A 21677-nucleotide genomic window follows, 5' to 3' on the forward strand; every position below is an offset into this window, starting at 1 on the left:
ACCATTCGCATCGAGTTCCTCCAAGATGAGTTGTGTTAGGATGACGTTCGTTGTCAGGAATGATTTTTCCTTTTAAATCTTGAATAGCAATTCTCATCTCTCTGCTTTCACTCATCCATTCATAACAATTTGTTTCTTCCAAATTCCTTATATATACAATTTCACATTCCTTAATGGAAAGCTCAAGCCTTATCCATGTTTTTCAGCTTTTCTGCACCCATCAGCTCTAAAAGATCCCAGTCCTCACTCATCCCTTCAGCATTACATACCACTTTTTAATTCCTACTTTTGCTTGCTTGCTAAAGCAAGCCATCAGCTCTCTCTTTCCATGCAAACACTGCAAGTGAAGGTCAATGAGGTTCCAAATACCCCATTCATCATATACAGAGAAGCCACTTTGCAGAAAAGCGCACAAGCCCTCTATGTACAGGATGCACAAAAGGATAGGTGAATCAAAGGAAAATACCAAACCAAAATGAATATTATGTAATCCTCCCAGTAACTGTACTCCTGGGAAAACACTATGTTAAAAACACTGTAATAATACAGCATAAAGTGCACCTATCCAGCTTTCTTATGGAGTTGGGATTCACAGAAAGCAGAGATCAGGACAGACAAAGAGAAAGACAAAGCTGACATCACGTTAAAAGCAAGAATAAGTAATCTTAAAAAAAAAAAAAAAAAAAAATGAACATCAGTGAATTTGAGATCAAAGACTGGTTAGGAGATCCAAGCATTGTCTTCATGATATACTGATTTTCCTCCACATCCGAAAGGCTGAATTTCTGCAAGAGTTTTAGAACTCAAGAGCTCTACCAGGTACCTGAAGTTAACATATAAAGCCAAGACTATATTAAGATATGATGATTTTAGCCTTCAAGTACTGGAAGCTATTTTATATGTCCAAATCAAAAAGCAGAACTGCACAGAACAATCCGGGAATCACTCTGATTTCATCCTGGTTTTCCACGTCTCCAGTTTCTTCTGCACAATGTTAATTTCAACATAGGGGAAACAACTCTTGCTGCATTATTTGGTATATTTAAACACTTCCACTACCTGCATATTTGATAAGGGCATTTTATTGACATCTAGGCAATAGCAAACAAACTCTGGTACATCAAACATTCTTGTAATTGCTTATTAAGTGTCAGCTTAATTTAACATAGGGCAGAACGCATTGTTTTGTCACTGAGATAAATTATCATTAACATATCATTGAATAAGACACCACATATACCTCCAGCAGTGCTACTGATCTGTATACAACATGCTTTGGGTCACTCATCACCACTTAAAGAGACCGCTTCCAACAACACGTAATACTAAAATTGCATTGAAAACTGCTCTTGGTAAGATTGCTGGTTTAAGAGACACACCTATCATCCCCACAGTCTTCCTCCCCAGACATAAATGTATTTGGGTGACCAAAGACATCACATTAAATTTTAGGAGACATGGTACTGTTGGGTTGACGGTTGCACTTGATGATCCAACCTTAATGATTCTGTGACTCTATGATTCTAAGTTGAGTGGCTAGTCTGAAGTCAAAACATCATCAAGAATGCACAAGACCATATTCAACTCAGATGCTACTGTCATGCAGAAAATACCAAAAACTGAACCCAAATAATCAAGACACATATTATGTGCCTTATAACCATGGTGAAAAGCTGATTGCCAAATAAGTAGTTTTCAGTTCAGCATCCAAACTGTGCTCGTTGGTCCAGCAAACTGAGTCTAACAGAAAGAACACATGAGATGTCAAACACTAACAAAATAGCTTGCTTCATTCTTTGACGAAAACTAGCTTGGCTAACCACATCTGCTTAATGTTTTTTTACTACTCAGCCAAGCTATTTAGTCTGTCAGTTGGCTGCCAGTCTCTGACTTTTAGTTCCAATGAAGAGCAATCTGAAAATTTAAGGCATACCATGCTGTCCTACTAACATACTGGCTTGGGTCCTCTTTCATCAGTATAATCCTAAGAACATTTATATAGCAGATAAGACAAGCATATTTTAGAAATATGAGGTAATAAATGTCATTTAAAGATGGGAAATGCCTTTAAGTCTAGCAATACATTGTTGATGGTAAAAATGGATGGAACTGTTAAACAGTAGCCACAAAAACAAGTCAGAGAATCTATACCACCTTAGAAATATCAGCAGTTCGCTTTTATCTGCTACTGCAAAAAACGACTGGGTGATTTGCATCACTGCTCAGTACGTTCTGCTGCAGAGATGTACAGTCAGTAGCAATATTTGTTGCATATATCTGGACAGATCACCCAACAAAAACTGTTAGTTTGAATTCATTCTTTCCTGTCTCCAGGTTCTACACTGCAAGCCTAGCCAATGGAAAACAGCTGCAGTATTTTTTCAGTATTGGAAAACTTCAGTATTTGCTCATGAGCAAGTGAAGACGGTAAGTTACATTAGTTACCAATGCTGAACAATGTTTTAAGCAAGACATTTTGTGACAACTCAGTTCAAAAAATGTTGGTGGGTGCTCTATCAAGGAGCTTTGAGAGGCACCTTATGAAACAAAGTGGGTCGTCTTTTCTTTAAAGCCACATAGCTGAATAGAGTATTCCACGCTACTGTAACACTGGTAAGAATCCTTCATTCACCAGATCAGGCTAAGAGATTTTTCAGACAATGAAGCTCAGAAACTCCAACAGCTAAGAACCAGGTCAACCTGTCAAACTTATAGAACTAAGTATTTTCTAAAAGTCTTTTACAGGAGAGGGGGAAAAAAAAAAGAAAGGAAAAAAAAAAAAAAAAAAAGGAAAGACAATTTCATTCCAAACATTAGAGTGCTCAAAAAACTCCAGTTACAGTGCATTCAAAGGAAGAAGAAAAGGTAAAAAGGTAAAGGTAAACCTGCAATCATTAGCCTTTTATTTCATTATTTAAACAGTATGTGAGCAGGAACACATCAGTTCAGAGATAAAATGAACAGCATTAACGACATTAGGAAGGACGTAGCAGCAGGGGCAAAATCTGGCTCCAACAGGAAGGTGAACTTCAGCACAAGACTGTAGGGGAGAGAGGTGAGGATTCTGCCCCATGCGTCAAGCTAATGGAGAAGGATCACAAATCTGGCATGACTGTTAAGTTGCCATGAGTGGTAAGTCACTACTTTTGCTTTCCAAGACAGTGATCGAAGACCTTATTCAGAATAAGATTGAGCCAGCATGCCACTTCACACCATCACACCACTTCACACCATCACTTCTTCCACCTCCTTAAAATTCTGCAGAATATGCTGTTGTGGCAAAGATACCTGGAATATTAGTGAATACCATCCTGCTATGTGTTTAATTCATTCAGGTTGACCAAAGAATCAGATAAATATTTTCCAGCTCTCATTTTCCATCTCAATGACACTAGTCATAAGTGAATTAAGGAAAAAAAACTTGTAAAGAGGAAGGGGGGCAGGGCAGGGTTGCCAATTACTACAAAAGAAACTTTTGTTTATGTTATGAAAATACCTAAATCCCTTTCATGCTCCCTCAATGTGAAAAATACTTTTAAATATATATATATACACACACACATATACCTCCTTCCACTCTTCCTAGGAAAGACTTGATCCCTGGAGAAGTGTTAATGTATATTCAATGTTCATTACACATATATGTGCTAGTGCCTTGTGGACAGCTGTCACTATTCAGCATGTTAGGTCTTCTATTATATATTCCATGACCCAGTTAAATAAAGAGCAATTTAATTTTAGAGCCCTCGTTTTATGAAGGAAAGGTATTTGTCTTTGAATTACAGCTACAGCATTTGTTACTCCCACAACACATAGCTGTAACAAGATAAACAGTGTTCTGACAAGCAGTTTTAAAAAGTTAGGTGAGACCATACCTAACACTAGCAAGCGTGAGAACCAAATGACAGATCAGCTTCCAGTATCAGGAACCCCCAGCACCAAAAACTCTCTACTTACACAGGGTTATGCGCTTACTAAAACATTCCCCTTGGAGATACCAAAACCACATGGAAAACAAACGCATATCGTGAATAAGAGCCCCAAGAGAAGCTCTGAAAAACCTTGCTGAGGCTGTTTAAGATGCTGTCACCTGGGTACAGCCAGGCCAAAAAGCCAACTCTCTCTCTCCCTCTCTCCCGGTCCCAGCTGCCTCAGCTCACCACCTAACACCTTCACATAAATCCACTTTCAGCAGTCTCAATTAAACTAACGTGCCCAATTGTGAGCTGGCACGAACAGGCACCACGTGCTGGCACAGCACCGCCAGATAACCTGGCAAAACACTCCCGCCAGACCCGCCAGCGCTCATCTTTCATTCTGTAACGATGCATGCCACCACAAAAAAAAAAAATAAATTAAAAAACCGTGGTTGAGTTGCAAAGCGTGCGGACGGCAGCGAGATGAAAGCTCCCTTTTTGCACCGCCGTTTTCGCACACGCAGAGGAAAGCGTGTGCCAAACAAGGCCAAGGCGCGCCCGCTGCACCCGCTCCACAGGTGGAGGGTCGCGGGGGCGCGCAGGGCCCTCGGCCCGGCCCGGGGCGGCTCCCGCCGCTCCCCGGCCGCCCCGCAACGCCTCACGCCGGGGAGAAGTTTGCAGCGGACCGACAGTTTTGCGAGAGTGCCGTGCCCCGCATCCCGGTCCCGCGGCTGCCGCGGGCAGCCTTCGCACCTCAGCCCGCCCCGCCCCGCCCGCTGCAGCCGCCGGGGAGGCGAAGAGCCGCAAGCCCGGTACAGGGACGCGCCGGCCTCACCCCCCCACCCCCACCCCCACCCCACCCCCGCCGCCGCGACAGCCCGGGCGGGCCCAGGAGGGATCAACGGGCCCGTCCCCTGCCCCGCAGCCCCGAGAGGCCCCGGCGGAGGCTCCCCGCCCCACATCCTCGCCCCTCACGGGCCGCCCCCGCACTCACCAGGAGGACGGAACCTCGCACCACCTCGGAGACGCTCTGCCGCAGCTCGGCCGCCGTACCGGGTTTGCTCAGCGCCCGCGTAAACTTCCGAGTCTCCGGGGCCGCCACTAGTGCCATGGCCGCCTCCGGACTCCTCCGGCCCGGGCCGCCCGCTGCCCTCACGGCCCGGCCGCCGGGCGGCCCTTCACTGGGTGGCGGCAGCGGGTGGCGGTGGCGGGTGGCGGCGGTCGGGAGGCTGCGGCAGCCGGCTCGCCGCTCCCGGCAGGTAGCCCCTCCCCCGCGGAGCCGGCGCAGGCCGGCCCCCCCACCGCCGCCGCCAGTCCCAGCCGCGCGCCGCCGGGCGGGGGGAGCAGGGCGCCGCCGCCGAGGCCGATTGGCGCCGCCGCTGGCGGGGCGAAGGGGCGGGGCCGCGGGCGCGGCACGCCAAGGCCCCGCCCCCACCTGTTCCGGCGGCGCTTTGCCGATTGGGCGCCCGGTTACCTGCCCGGCTGCGAATCCCCACCCTCATTGGCTTAGCGCGGACCCGAGGCCAAGGAGAGGGGCGGGGTCAGTTGGAGCCGGAAGTTCCCTCCCTTGCCGGGCCGGCCCCGCCCTCAGCGGGGCGGGATGTGATGAGTACCGGCGGCGTCCTGGTCGCGGTCCTGGTCCCAGTAGCGGGCCCAGGCCTGGGGGCTGTGGCGATGGGCGCCGCTCTGCTCGGCCCCGCGCCGCTGGAGCAGCGGGTGTAGCCGACGGGTATGAAGGGCCACGGGCTGCCGCCTGGGCTCCGCGCCGGCGGCTTCCCTTCGTGTTCGTACCTCTGTCCGTGTACGCACGCACGTAGGTAACGTGGGTCTGTCCAAGCACGTGACGCAGCGAGAAAGTCAAAAAGTTAGCGAGGTGGCTGCTGACGCTACGGCGGCCACAGGCGGGAAGGAGCGCGTTCGCTGCCGGCGGCGCGGCTCGCGCGTCCTCGCGGAGCGTCGGTTTTGAGGTTTTTGCTTCGGGCGGTTTTCCTGTCACGGAGAGTTTCTGTTTGCCGGTGAAGTCGCACGCGTGTGCTCATAACCCCGCAAGCGTGCGTGGCTGTGGCGTTCTAAACTGCCGCGAATCCCTCCTGGGGTCCCCGGAGCACCGAGTGGGCACCACCCAGTAGTGCTGCTGAGCTCGGAGGGAGCGCGGGCATCGGGCGCCTCGTGGCTGCGCTCCCGCGCTTGGAGCTCTGGAGAGCGCTAGGGCGTGGACGCCTTTGGCTTTTTAGGCACCTTTCTATATAAACTAAGAACACTTCGACGCTGAGCTTACCACTGAGGGAGGGAGTGACTGAGTGCTGAGGATGAGGTGGGCGTTGGGGCGGGGGGGATTTCAGGTCGGGGGGGGGAAAAAAGGTCATAAAGGGGTTGTATCTGGGGCTACACGCTTGAGAAATGCCTGCCAGAGAAGGGGCCTACTTTCTTGGATGCTTCACAAGCACATCTGTAACTAATAAGATTCCAAATAACTGAGGGAGTTCTTTCAGAAAGATGGCAAACAAAAAGCCCAAATACACAAATGCATAGATTACACCGACAGAGTTTTTGTCGGTGAAGGATCTTTCCCCCGATACTTTGCAGACCTGTATCTAAGGTTCATTTATTCAAGTGCGTGACCAATGGTTTTTTAGTAGGACATCTGTTACAACTTGAGCATTTGTATTGCTTTATACCTTAAGAAAGACAAAATGCCCAGAGAGGTAGAATTGTCAGGCTCATTAAAGTCACCTAGAGTTCCTGATTTAACAAATCTAAGCCCTGGTATGTTGATGAGTCAATGTTTAGGCTACCAGATCAGAACATTGGATGCTAGTGAGACAGATTACCTGAATGCAGAACTGGATGAGCAGCTATGTAAACATTTAGGTAGGGTAGCTAGAATGAACTATCTTAGGATCATCTTTTTTATTTTTCTATCTCAAACTGTAGGGTGCATCTAGCTCTCAAACCTCCACAAGTAAACATGCCCTAGATTTTGTATAAATAATACATGACCATTTTCTAAAATAAAATCATCTTATTTTCAAGGCACTCGAGTGCTTTGAATTCTGACAATTCTGACCAAATCAAAAAGACTAATCTACTGAATTTATGGTTGCTTAAATGTAAAATGGTATAATTTAATTATATATTTGCTATATATAAATATTTCTCATATATATTATGCAGCTTTGCTAGAAAAGGGACAGTGTTCCAAGTCTGGAAAAAACTCTGAATGGTACTTGTATAGGTAGAGGGACATAAGAAAAACGCATCAAATAGGTAAATGGTATTTTATTTAGGAAGACTGTATATGATACCCAAAAGATGACATTACTGCAATCATCAGAGCTTCTTTTCAGCTGAACACATTCAGTTAAAGAAAGAAAATGAAAGTGACAATTAAAATGTGTATACAGTTAACGGTAAAATGGAAGCTGATAAGCTAAAATGATAAGTTAGCAGTTGTGAAACAATGAGAATGAATAATATCTAAATATATAAATGAAAAGTCTTGGCCTGTGGCCTAAAGGACAAGGGGAATATGGTTTTTTGAAATGTCAGGATCAGGAAAGAAAAAATCTTGGCAGTGGCATGGTTTCCCTACTACTTGGAAATATTTCCATTTTCAGTAACAATGCCAATATACAACATCATTTCTTTAGTTGATAGAAACCTGGTCAATGCAGTAATACTTTATGGATATAATTGCACATGTTTTATTCAATCAGTACTTAGTAAGGATGCTAAAAAGTAACAGATAAAGGTAAAAACATTTAAACTTTTGGGACCAAGTCATGTCCTGGAATTCTATGGGTTCTGGACCATTCATGGTGATAATCAACCTGTCTATGTCTGTTCCAGAAATGAAAGAGAGGATTGGATTTGGTACCCGTTAGAAACGTAAAGCAAAAGGTTATTTGAGCTAAAATAACATGACGAGAACCTTCGGCAAAATCATGAAAATCAACTGTAAGAACATGTGTAGTTTCTAAAAGCAGGGTTGGCTGGAATTTAGGCCTGTTGTTTAATGGGATTAGTATTTCACCTGGCAAAGGAAATGGTATAATTTTGAGCTTCTGTGAAGACATTATGCAATATTCTATTTTTAAATATTTGTATACAAAACTTGCAACATATATTTATCTGAACAAAAAAAACCTACCCAGCAGATCTGAAATTGTGTCTTGAAAATCATCATTGAATGGAACCTGTTCAGCAAAGTACAAGAAGGATTTGGTTTTATTCCAACCCTATAACACAGATGCAGACATAAATATTTATAGGGAGATGTTACTTCTGAAGGGGAGCCTGCGTTTTTGCTGGGGAAGTGTGCATGTGGAATGGGGCTTGCTAAACTCTATTTGAATACAGATGAGTGGAAAAGGCATCTAAATACAAAGAATATGAAGTCAAATTATAGAGGTGTTACAGTGTGGTTATGAACAACTCAAAGATTCATGCTTATGGTACAAATCTTGGACGTAAAATCAGAGGAATATTAAGAAGTAGTAATAATGTTGTTATATATGGCATTCATCAAACTATTACTGAAATACTGGTATTGCGTTTTAACACAAATAACTGACAAACTGGAAAAGCCAGGAGAATCCACCTTTCAGTAGGAGACAAGAAGAATCTGTTTAGCTTATACAAAAGCTTGGTCATAACGTACTAGGATTTGCAAGAGAAGAAAATTTCAAATATTAAAAGGCTCTTTAATCTGTCAGATAGGGTGCCAGGGAGAATCAGTAACTGGCAGGTAAAATTATGCTAACTTAGAATAAGCATAAGATCCTTTTCTTTTAGCCACAAGAGGAGTTGCTTGGTATAATACCCCTAAGGACCCACTAAACTCTATCTCCCAAATTCTAAATTAAGATTCAATATCTTTTATAAACCCTGGGCTCTAAGTCATCCCTCAAATTATGCACTCAAAGCAAAATTCACGTTATAAAATTTCTTGGCTTATATTGCTATGGAGGTCAAGCTAGATGATCATAACCACCCACCTTTCTAGTCTGCAAATCCATTCAGTTAGGAAAAGAGCTGATGAGCTAATGGCCACCAAATCATGACAAATTATGTGGTCGGAGTAAGTGCTAAAAGAATAGAGGAAGTAAGGGAGTACTCACTAAGCATTAGATATGCAGGCAGTCTGGAGATTTTACAGATAATAAACAACTTAGAACTGGATCTTAAAATCCAGAGAAGATGCATTCAGTTTTTTGTGCTCTGAAAGGCAGAAGCATAGAAAGCTACATTCTGGTAGCATTTTATCAGTATTTTAATTTAACATGAGCTACTAGTTCTGTACACTTATAAAAATTAAAGTAAAACCATACCACTGATGGATGGTTTTCTTATCATCTTCAGACATACTAACCCATTCTGTGATGTGCTGGACCAGGTTCATTTGAGCTCCTTTTTAAAAATCTCCCAATGGCCAAAAGGAATAATAGAGTGGTTTTCCTGCATCTGGCTAAGACTGGCTTTTTCCCAGATACAGCTGATCTCTCCTTCCAAATATTATGTGAGCAGCACACACAGATATTTCTGAATAGCAGCTTTTAGTTCTTTCCCTATGCAACCCCCCAGTGGAATATAACAATGTGCCAAAAGTAAAAACATTTGCAAATTACTTTGATTGTACAACACTGATATACCCCATGAAATCCATAATGTGCATTCTTTTTATTAGACAGTGTCGCCAGCTCTACAAAGTCTTTTATTCATCTTAAATTCAAATACCTGAAACCAGCTATTTAGTGTAAGGTAGAGGAAATGTGTATTTCCACTGAGCAGATACATTATAAATTACTTTGATGGTGTTTCCTTCAATTATATTAGTAAGAAGGAGCATGTATGTGTGTCTCTGTTGCTCATAAATGGAAATGCAAAAAATATTCTGCTTTATTCCTTACCTGGAAATTTGGGTGTATCATGTGGCGAAGGGCAGGAAGGAAATTTTAGTTGAAGTTTCTCAGTAACTTCCAGCGTGTTACTGTTCAAAAAACTACATGCGTTACCTGCTTTGCAGAATGATGTAATCAGTTTCAGTGTAACTCTGTGTTTTGGTTATTGTAACCCTGCCAATAGAAACTTGAGGAAGGACCAAGTACATGTGCTGTAATCTTTGTACCCGTTCAGGTGCAATTCGAAAAGCTTTTTTTTCCAATTGTATTTCTCATGTTCAGTGGAGGTATTGCAGGATTGACATAAGCAATGAAGTCTTTCTCTGCACTGACACACAGCATAAATATAGCTTCTTTTTTCTTAAAAGCAGAGGTGGTGTTACCTTTCATGTCCTCGTTAAACTCCAACTAGGGTTACTATAGTTCTACGTAAATGAATTCTTATGCAAGTTCAGCAGGATGCAGAATAATTCACTTTCTGTCTTTTCCACTGACTCAAGTCAATTATGACACTTGTTTCTGTTTATCAGTCAATCAGTTTAATTCAGGCTTCAGGGATGATATTCCTTCTTCAGTGTTAGTTGTAAAAGCTTACATGTGAGTATTAGTAACATCTTTTGGGGGGTTAGTCATGTAATGTGAGCAGAATTCCACATAATTTTCTGCTATTTTCAATGGAGTACAACAACTGCATGATTTTAAACCCGACAGCAAATTGATGCAGAACTTCTCAGTAGCTACTCTGAATTTGGTTTAGATTATTTGTTTGTCTAAACTCAGTCTAGATAATTTGTGTTAAACTGAGGTAATGAAGGCTACATTTAACAAAAGTAAAAATGGATGCATAAGATTTTGTACCAATTAACTCAGATTTTAAAATTATTTAAGGTTTAACTTCTACAATTTTAAATGTGTGTTTATTTTGACAGCTCTCATTAAACTGCTGTCTAGGGTTCCTATGCACTTTTACAAGAGGCCTCATGTCATGACCACCAGCAGCAGCTTGAGTGCATACCATGGGGGACACCTTTCTTTTGTTATCAACATAAGGGTGGTTGTAGCCTTTAGAAGAGGATTTTTCTGCTCAGTAGTGATGGAGATTTCCAGCTAAGCTGGACCATATGCTGATTCCCGGATTTCTTATCTGTAATCAGTCCTTCCTGATGTTGTCAAAGACGTTTCCATTAAAACTGATTCTGGTACTTCAATTCTTCAGTGTTCAGGTGCACTATTTATTATTATAAAACTACATCCCTTTCTACACAAACCAATAATATATTTCTTGCAGTGCTAATATTTGTGACTCCTAACCCACTTTAAACTAAAAGCACCATGGACAAGATGGCTGATAACCACCTAACACATAGCAGTACTGGCAAGGTCTCCTGCAGACACTGTAATTCAAAGAGGTCTTTATGACTACAAATCCTCCATTATTGACTTGGCTGCTCATTCCCTTAATTTGGCATCACTCATGTTTCTTTCATTCTGAGTAGGTAACTTCTTCATACACGAAGAATTTGGATAAGTGTTTCTTGTTTCAAGGTCAGTTTAGATACAGTTCCAAGACACAAGCTGAGAAATAAGTAGTAGATGTGAGCTGTATTCAGCAAAGTGAATAAGCGGTGATTGTTTACACTGTATGCGAGTCCAAAAGCTCATAGTTCTTATCTCCATGGCAGAGTAACCGATGCAGCGGAGATCTATGCTGGCACCAGGGAACAGTTTTCACCATATGCTGTTCACAAAAAGGGAAAACAGAATGTTTTTGTATAGTGCATGCTTGTCCAGTATCCATCACATCAGTGTGTTTAGAAGCCTGTTTCTGCAGTATAAGTATATACTCCAAAATACTAGACTTTGGTTCCTATGCTTTCTTCCTTGCCAGTTAATCTGACTGTCATTTATAATAATCATAGCAGTTATACTGTCACAAATAAATGTCATAGACTGTCATAAAATAATCTATACAATATTTTACTGTATAGGTAATAAAAATGCAGCTAATAAAAATAACTGCATAATTGCCTAATTTCTACCAGCTTAAGGTTTGGCAGATTTTGAAACTGCTTGCTATCCTGTGGTTGACTTGCTTAAAGTAAACCAGTGGAAGCAGTTTTTAAACTTTTTAAAGCTATTTTTAAATAGCTGCAGGGCAATCTTAACACACAACAAAAACCCAAGCAAAACCAAAAAAAGAATATATATCCAAAACCAAAAGAAATCATTTAAAGGGTTTGAAAGTTTCCTGTCCCTTTATAATTTTCTCATATTTGTAGCCTACGATGGTATACCACAACAATAAGCCTTATTCACATGGGTAACCACAATGAAACTACTAGAAATAATCACATGAGGAACAGCTGCAGGAGTGAATTTGTGGAAGTGGTGTAAATAAGAAAATCGTAAAACAGAATGCTGAAATTATCACGACTAGTACCAAATGAAAGGGCAAAAGTCGGACATCTTTCCAAGAAATAAAGATTCATAATCAATCCTGGACTATACAACAGACTTTGGAATTTATAACCTGGTGCAAGACTTCCTAAAAGTAATATCTCCTAACCTAAATAATAATTCAAATTAGTATTTGAAACCTTTCAAATGTGACCAATGATGAATGTGACTTAGGGTAAAACTCAGATTTCTTAAAAGGGCAACTGGAATGTGCTTAGCTATTTCGCACAATGGTCTTGGAGGAGGATCCCTGCGCATGAATCAATACAGACTGGCTCAGGATGACTACTGTCTCCTATTTTCCTATGAAACATGATGAATGGATGCTCATGAGCATTTGTCAGCTTTCCTTTGCAAGGACAAAGAAAAAAGGTCATTTTAGACTTGATTTCCTAGGTTTTCCTGATGCGCTGTTTAGCGTGTTTTTATGTTGTTTCAAAAGAAAATACACAAAAGGAAAAGTCATTTACATTCAGAACTGGTGTTGCTTGCTCCAGGAGATTTATATCACTTAGATTTTACTCTTCTGTCTTCCAAAAGCTACCAAACAGTCCTTATATTTAATTTTAAATGCATGTGTGAACAAAATGGTCAGCTTATTGTCTATTTGCAAGCTACAGCTACCCTGTTCTGGCAGTATTATATGTAGCAACCAGAACATCTAAGAGCCTTCCAGAAGCTTAATAAGCATTGAGACTAACGTGGGGTTTTTCTCATGGAAAAAAGTGTGGTTGCTGGAATGTTTTGATTTTTTTTTCTAGTAGTACATATTCCATCCATTCATCCATCCACATGTTATCATTTTTTTTTTTCCTGTTAGACAAGAAACATACACAGAAAGAAGCCTTCAAAGCCTGTGGTGTAGAGCGGGGAACTAACTGCAGGAGATCTCTGGAAGGCTCTATCTCCTCCACTGGCAGTCTTCTCTGTAGAAGTCTCACATGTTGGAAGATTGAGTAGCCAAACACAGTTTTATTTTAGAGTGATCCTGTCCTTAGGTTCTCTCCCAAACACACCACAGCTGTCCTCTAGACTGATAAATCCTTCAGAAGCTAACATGGCTTATACTCCAAATATAAAAGCAGCTGTAAGGAGATGCGTGGCCACAGATGTACTGGTGCATTCCAGCAGCTGCAGCAGTGACAAGTTGTCTGTAAACCTCACATTTGCTATACAAACAACCATATAAACATATCTATTATTTTTGTATTTTATGTATACAATAAGTAAGCAAACATAAAGCTATGTGTGTCATTTCTTCTGATGGTAATTTTGTTTCCATTTCTCAGTGTGTTTGCTCAGTCCCATGGTAATAGTGAGTAAAAACCAACTAAATACAAATGCTACTGCTTTTAACAAGCCTTGCATTTATTTTGCAAGAACTCCATAATATGTTGGGTGCTGAAAAGTAGGCTTTATCATCTTTCAGATCTATGTTCAAGTAGCAAACAGACAGATAGGATCAAACAAACTGTCCTCTGTCCCTGTGGCTCTCCCAGCCAGCATTCCAGCTGTGTCCTTCCTTGCTTTCTCACTTTCTCAGGGTCATCTCCTTGCATCTTAATTTTAAGAAAAGGGGTCATCTGAGTGTGTGGAGCAGGGATATATTTGGGATACCATCTGTCTTGCAGTATCATCCCTAGATTTGTTGTTTGCTGAGCCTTATTAAATCACGTTTCCATTTCTTTCTTCGGGTTTTATATTATGCTCTAGTTATCTTCACTCATAGTTTCTCATCGTCTAAATTGTTTTTAAGGAAAAATCTCTGTGCCTTCCAGCTGAATTCACCCATTACCTTCTTTCCTCTCTTCCTTTAGTTTGTGAAGTCTGCTTCAGCTTCATTCCTTAGAGCAAACACTGTTTTTATTGTTCTTATCACAGACTTTCCTGCTTACATTCTTCTTTGGATTACTGACCATGTAATTAGAAAGCCTGGAAAGGAATATAAAAAATGTCTTTAACCTATTTTAAAAATCGGGCATATCCCTAATAAATTTAAAGGAGCGAGTCCCATAACCTGGAAGCGTTGTGAGACACTGCTGGTTTAAGTAGATAATCCAGTATAACGTAGAAGAACCAGACCAAAGAACAAATAGAGGTTAGGATTTTAAAAAAAAAAATCACACAAATACCAAAACAATGTAACAGAAGAAGAAAAGAAACAAAGTATTTAAGCCAGCTCATTAAGTGATGTCCAGTTAGGACTAAGCAGAAGAGGAATGGTGTAAAGGAAATTCTGGCTTCCAGTTAACAATTCTACTGCAGCAGTTTTAACTTCTCGTAATTGTAACCTAAGAGTTTCCTGGAAACTCCTAGCACGGAAACACATTCAGCCTACTGAAAGGCATGTTTTGCAAGCCAAACATTTTACTTGCTGCTAAAATGAACTTGAAATCTGAATTTAGTGCATTTTTTAAAGTGTATCACACTGGGTTTTATAAATCTGCAGAGAACCAATGTAAATGGTTAAAGTACCTATAACTATGAGCTTAAAACAGAGCAAATTCATCCAACAGGAAAAAATATAATTTTGTTTGAGGTCAGGCCTGTGAAAAACTCCTGTCCTATGTCACCTTCTTCAAAAATTGACTGTTCCCTTGTCCACAAGGCTATGTCAGGCTAGACTGAAAAGAGTGCATAACTGATGTAGAGAGCAGTGTAAGTAGGTGTCCTAGAAAACTGAGGCTGTGCCTTCCCACTCAAAAGAGTATTATGTTCCAGCAGCCAGAGGACCTAATGAAACCAAACAGTCAGTTCCCTAAACATGGGTGTGAGCACCAATACATGGCTGCCCTGCAGTGACATCATTCCTAGCAGCTTTCCTTGACCACCAGCTGCTGTCACAGCATGTCATTTCCAGCCAGATCTCCAGCCCCCATAGCCTTTCCATGGGCTGAGCTTCAAATAAGCTGCACCTCTTATCAGCTCCAGGTGTGGCAATGGTGGTGTAAGCTCCAGTGCAGAATAGTTCATGAGGTCTGCAGCACACCATGGAAGAGGCACTGGGCTGTGCCAGATGCGGCATTTCAGTGCAAAATGTTGAGGAAAAGCCTGCTGTAAATGGCTGGATACTGCAAAATCTGAACTCAGATTCTGGCTTCTACCACAGCCTATGTGAGCTGCCTTCATACAAGTGGGCAACAAAACCCCTTATATCTGTGACTTTTGTTATCATAAGGGTATTTTTTGGGTGGCATAGAGTTGGCAGAATGCCCCATCGTGCCCCTTCAGAATACCCTAAGACAGCAGCACAGAAGACTGTTTTGGCTACAGCAATAGCCGGCTAGCGTACTCTAGAGGGGGTGTCAGGCTGTCTGGGTTTACACTAGGTCCTGGAGGTGTACCACTACAGCCTTGAGGAAAGCTGCAAATTTCCAGTAACTGTGGGATCCCACCAAAGCCTTTGCATATGCCTCCCACGTGGGGAAGGCCTAAATGTCTCAAACAGCTCAGTTCTGTTTTCAAAACCACGTAGACAATGAAGTTGGGGTACATCTCACCACCTAAATTGTTGCCTAAAGCCCACTATATGGATGAGGAACAGCAACAAGTATCTCCAGAGGGCAGTTCATTTGATCTACTTCAGCTACTTACCTTAGAGTAAGACAAATTGCTCTCTGGAGGTGCCTCTTTCCTACCACCAGCACTAAAGGAAGTATAATGCAACTGGTACAGATATGGATATCCATCTTTTAGGTATCTAACTTTTGTCTCCACAGCTGTTCCACATGAGATTCTCTCTCAAGCTACAGCCTGAGCGAGGACGAAAGTGTGAAACTGGACTTTGACAAGGATACTGATGGGATATGTCTGCACCATGCAATCAAAACTAACTGTAAAATTACAGGATAGAGCTCCTCTGGTCAATACAGTTGTGTCAATGAGGTCAGCACAATGCACATAACCTGTGCCCCTTGCAAGACAAACACAGGATTGTGATCTGAACTCTTCCTGAGTAGCAACATCCTTTGACACTTCAAAATGTATTTGATTGTACTTTTCATTCAGAGATGCAGAATGGAATAACCCTTATTCTGTTTTTCACTCAGAAATACACATGAGCAAAACACCCTCGCCATGTAGTCTTTGGGCTTCCTCAGGTCAGGTGTCTGTATTTCATTTACTTTTAAAAAGAAGAAAAAAAAAAAGAGAAGGGAAATTACCCATGGCAGTATTTGCATTAATAGTATTCTCTGTATTGTTAACAGATTTTGCACAGCTTAGTAGCATTAGGCTCTGAAGTATATTACATGTACTTCAATTATTTGGCTGGTAAAATGAAACTTGGGTATTTATATAATACAGTCTGGTGCAGATAAGCTTTCACTGGAAGCGTCAAAGAATGACTTATCCCTATTCATAACTATTTCTGGTTCTAATACATATATCAAAGACTTAGCAGAATTTAAGCTTACAGTTTTGAGCATAACACATAAAAATAAGCTCCTATAGGTTATTACATATACAAATCAAACACATAATATTCAGAGAAATCTAGCAAATTAAGTTCTTTGTTTACTATTAAAGTCTACCTTAACAGTGTTGCCAGTTCTGTTCACACCAAGAAGCACCTTGCTCCCTGAAAAGCCCCCTTTGAACTATAAATATTTGTTTGAAAATATGGGTAATAATCCTAAAAAGATTAAAGTTAGGGTATTAGAATTGCTAGCAGAATCAGACTTAATAGTATTTCTACAAATATAAAATTATTAACCATTCAGGCAGTAACAGATGATATGCTGTGGATATCAGTCACTTATAAATTCAGAACGGTGGGCAACAACGTGTTTTATTTAATTCTTCTAGATATCAAAAGCCCCAAGATTTTGTAAAAGGAACTGTTTTCCACAGACAGGTTGGTTTACCTGCAATGGATGCTGACACAAAATTTCAGAAAACACCTGCTGTGATAAGAACAACTACTACTTGTACTGGAAGACTGTTTAAGCTAAGTTGTATGAGAAGTACAGTTAAGTATATGCTTGATTGCGTGAGGATAATTTATTTCAGGCTGAGTCTTTGCTTATATCTTTAAGCCTAGTTTTAATGCTGAGCTTCTAACCTTGCCCTTCTTGGTAACATTCTTCCTTTCAAAAGTCTACATCACCCATAATGTACTTTTCACTTCTCATTGATTCTCATTAAGGGTTGCCAGAATTGTGGCAGTTCGATTACTTTATTTCTGCCTACCACTTCCTTTCCTCATTAAAGCTGAACATGCAGCTTTGAGAAGGAGCTTTTGCAGCACACTCTACGTAAGATGGTCCTCGGAGGTATGAATGAAATAGCTGACAATGGCGATAGTCCTCGTGAAAGCTTTTCATTGATGCTTGAAAGGCTGCAGTGGTTTCCTATTTGTCACTATTTGTGTATCGGCGTGTTGCAATTGGATCTTTAAAGTGCTATGTGGTCTGGATCCTATCTATTTACAATGCCACTTCCTTCCCAGTGACAGATGAGATAATCATGTCTGCTTTGGTTTGCGACTAAAATGGTAAAAAGAGAGAGAGAAAAAAAAAAAAAAACAACCTAGAAAGCCCACCTCCAGGCTGGTGTCAGGTTCTTAACTCTGTCAGCAGTTGATCCAGCAGTCCAAGGGCATGTCACAGAAATTAAAATAACTGTTTTAAAATATTTGCTGTCATATTTGCCATAGCATGAGGTTAGACAGGGCTTCATGGGACAAATAATTTTGCTTCAGGCGACACTAGGACAGAACCCAGGGCTGACCACATCCACATCCATATCCAGATGTGGTCAGGGCAAAAAGTTAGTTTTTCTTGCAGTAACTGTGGGTCTTTGAAAGACTCTTCCCACAGATTCTGGCGCACGTGAACTCACCAGTGGTGTCAGTGGGGGCTTGCGCTCCCACCCTGAACAATATGAGTACACACAGCAGACTGAATCATCATTTGGCTTCCCCTACAGAAAAGGATCTCATAACCACAGGAATCTGTGGCACTTGTAAAGAAATGGAGATTTTCAACTTTGCATGGGTGTTACTTTTCAAAACTTTACCGCTTCTTTTTTCTCCATTAAGAAGAAACATTAACAGAAATGTTCTGTTCGTGGTGGCAGCACACAGTTATCTAATGGCTTGTCGCTGAGTCACAGATAGCCTACGTAATGACTGCAGGATGTTCCCAAAGCAGCACTGGCTTCTGACATGAGAGGCTTCGCTGAAGAGTAATGTCTGGGAAGTGGGTGTCAAAAGTCCTCCTACCTGCTCTGCAAACGCAGGCTGGTGGCAGAGCTTGGATGGGCACACAGAGCTCTGCCTGTGCACCAGGAGGATGAGCTGAGGATCAGCCATAAAATGCCTCAGGTTAGCATCATGTTATCATGGATAACCTCTTAAAGTTTCCCCTTCTCTCCTTCTGGGAATATTACTGGCATATCCTTGAATTATTTTTCTTCTGCCTCAGCTGAAAACCCTTACAGCAGGTATTTGAAGTCTTACTTTTCTGGGGTGAGACAAAGTTTAGGAAAGGAAGTCAAGGTGTAGATGGGAGTGATTTCCACAGAACTTCAAGCCAGTTGGAAATGGGGAGAAGAAGGATTGACTGAAATACTGCAAATATTGCATACTCGAATGCTGTCACAAGACCCTGGATCTTCTCTGCCCTCCAAGGCGATGTAATGGTTACCAGGAGGGCAGCCTTTATTGAAATTAAGAGCTGACTCTTCCAGTAACACACTTTAGGCCCCAAAAGAACAGTGTTCAAAACTGTTGAAAGGAGTCCAGAACTAGTGAAAAATAGACATGATGTAGGCTGAGTGGCATCTGTTACGTTTTCACAGCCCCTCGGGCTACTACATTTCCTGAGGGACAAGCCTTGGCTTTCACTAGAAAGTGAAGGTTCCAGAACTGGATGAAAACCTCTTATTTTTCCCCACCATGCACACAGTGTGAGCTGAGCCTTGTACTCAAGGATGTCATAAAGATTTTGGAGTCTTGAGGCAGTATAGTGAAGGCTTCTACTCTGCCTTGTAGCATATGTGGATTGTCTACACAGCATGTGTGAAGATCAAGTCTGGCCAATGAGTGCCATGGGATGGAGAGCTGTTCCATGTGGCCACGGTGCATCTAACTGCAGCACCTGCATGGGTCAGATATGCAATTCACACGCACAGGGTCGGCTGAATGCAGTACTGGAGATATGGCTTGTGTACAGTTTATCCATTTAAGTGCAGAAGCTGCTTACTGACGATCCCCAAGAGTGACCAGCTGCCATGAAAGTACAGGAAAAGCCACATCTTGTATAGGGGAATGCCAGAGGTCCTGTACATTCCACAGCAATCCTAGGCCTGGCTGATTAGTCTCACACTGAGGGCTTGGGCCTGCCACTGATTCTGTAGCCTCACAATCCTTCACAAAGGCACCTTTCTCATAGCAGGTTTTTCTGCATTCCCTGCTTGCTAGAGGTAATGCTGTAGTTTTACAATTTTTTGATTCAGCCCTCTCGTCAACCCCAGCTTTCCGGATGCTTGCAAAGCCACCTGCAGTGAGTAATGTTAAATACTTATCTTCAGGAATCTGTGACTAGAGTCTTACTAGGGTGACTCTGAACATTTCCCTTCAATTAGCTTGGCTCCCAGTTCACCTGGAGATAGAGCAAACAGCAAGAATCAAAAGACATGCCTGTAGTCTCCCGCTTAAAGCCTTTCAGTGTTTGCGGTCCTTGTTGCACAGAGGGACTTCAGAATCCCCACAACCATCCCATAGTCCTGCCTTAGGCTCTGCCAAATCACTCTCTTTAGATAGTGCACCCTTGTTACTGATGATCAGCTAGCCAGAGTGAGAACGGGTTTTTTTCCCTTGCCACCCTTTTACTGCTGCTGATATTCCCAAGTACCAGTGGCCTTTGGCATCACGCTGGCTTGCACACCTGAGTGCAAATATCCCATTTGTTCTCTGAACAATGCTTCCTTCTTTCCTTCCTTTCTTCACTCACTTGCTCGTTCCCCTGGCGCACTGTAGAGTCAATGCTTGCTTGTACAAAGCATTCCTCTGAGCTGGTGGGGCTGCTGTCATCCCTCTGAGCCTGTTGTGCGCAACCTGCTACTGCTGGCAAGCTCTTGCAGTGACGTAATCCTATGCAGATCTTACACCACCATCCTCATGCCAGACATTGTGTTGGCTCATGTTGTTTGTTACAATGTGTATAGCTCCTTAATTTTTTTTTTTAAAGGATTTGAAATTTGATCCATGCTTGTCTTTCTGCTTCTGGGCTTTTCTGTTGGAGAGCTCTGAAATCTCTGTGTTGGCATCTGTGCAAGGCTATTGTCCTTCCTCTTGTACGTTCCAGCTGAGCTAGGTAACTTCCTCTGTTTCTCAAATTCTAATTGTTTTGTTAACGTTTAACCCACGTCTTCCAGCTTTCCAGTTCTGAATGTTATGTTCCAAATAGTCTTGCCTCGCCCAAGTCAACTGTTTAAAACGGTCAGCCCTAAATCAGTCAACCTTCTTCAGTATTTCACCCTCTTGTCTACCTTCTGATGAAAACAGCTTTCTCACATGCCTCAATTCACTTACTCTTTCATAATTCATCTGCCTGGTTTGATGAAACACTATCAAAGACATTAAGTGCTCCTTGCCAGAAACAAAACTATGACCTGGCTGATTTCCATTTTGCTGCAGTTGTAGTATTGTTATAGTCATTATCTTCCAAGTACCCAGGCAAAATAAATTTTGTAACAAAAAAGGCAAAATACCTTTCATTAGCCTGTCTTTTTTGCTGGCACCACTCTGATTTCACCTCCCAGATGAAGGTCAAAAATGTCCCCACTTACCCTCTACATTTCCAGCTGTTTTTAGCACCAGTGGACCCACATGCACCTCCACTGCTCTGCTCAGACATTTTCTTAGTTTCTTTTCTTCACAATAGTTTGTGTTTGCTCAGCAATGACTCAGAACAGAGAAGTATGAAAGAGGTCAACATATTTCAGTCTCTCTACCTTGTAAGGGTGCAGTTATCCACCCCAACACGAAACACAAGACTTCTCTGTGAATGGATGTTACAGAGGTATAGGGGCTAGAGAAGCCACGGTGCTGTGGCCTATCTGACATGTATGTGAGGTGACTTTGCCTAAATTAATTACATTAATTTAGTGGAGGTAAGAATCCTCCTTGAATTATATATACTGAAAAGAGAAAGGATTTACAGACTGTCCTAGGAGGAACCTGAATGGGTTTGTTCCTCTTCCTGTGCCCTAAAAGCCTGTGCATTGGTGGCAATAGTCTGGAAGGAACTCGTGCAGGAATCCTTTCACCAGACCCATGCTAACCCTTAACAGGTTAAAAAGGTGATCTGTTCTGGCTTGAGGTGGGTAAACAACTCCAAATGTACAGCTTATATGTTACCAATGAGACAATATAAACAAGGCAGTACTAAAAATTGGC

At 42.0% G+C, this 21677-nt stretch overlaps 1 protein-coding gene across 3 annotated transcripts in view; it reads right to left on the minus strand.

Moving 5' to 3' along the window:
* The window catches only part of DOCK9 (dedicator of cytokinesis 9), a 134609-nt gene extending 129262 nt beyond the window's left edge, over positions 1-5347 (minus strand). For 2 of the 3 annotated variants that reach the window (XM_075089956.1, XM_075089945.1), the window contains exon 1: positions 4912-5181. In XM_075089956.1, coding sequence (XP_074946057.1) covers positions 4912-5028 — 117 coding nt within the window. In that variant the 5' untranslated portion in view covers positions 5029-5181. Of the gene's footprint in view, positions 1-4911 lie in introns of all 3 variants that reach the window. The other variant, XM_075089964.1, reaches the window with a different exon arrangement.
* Positions 5348-21677: the final 16330 nt, after the last annotated feature.

This window comes from Phalacrocorax aristotelis, chromosome 1, assembly GCF_949628215.1.
Source record: "Phalacrocorax aristotelis chromosome 1, bGulAri2.1, whole genome shotgun sequence".
In the NCBI taxonomy this organism is placed as follows: Eukaryota; Metazoa; Chordata; class Aves; order Suliformes; family Phalacrocoracidae; genus Phalacrocorax; species Phalacrocorax aristotelis.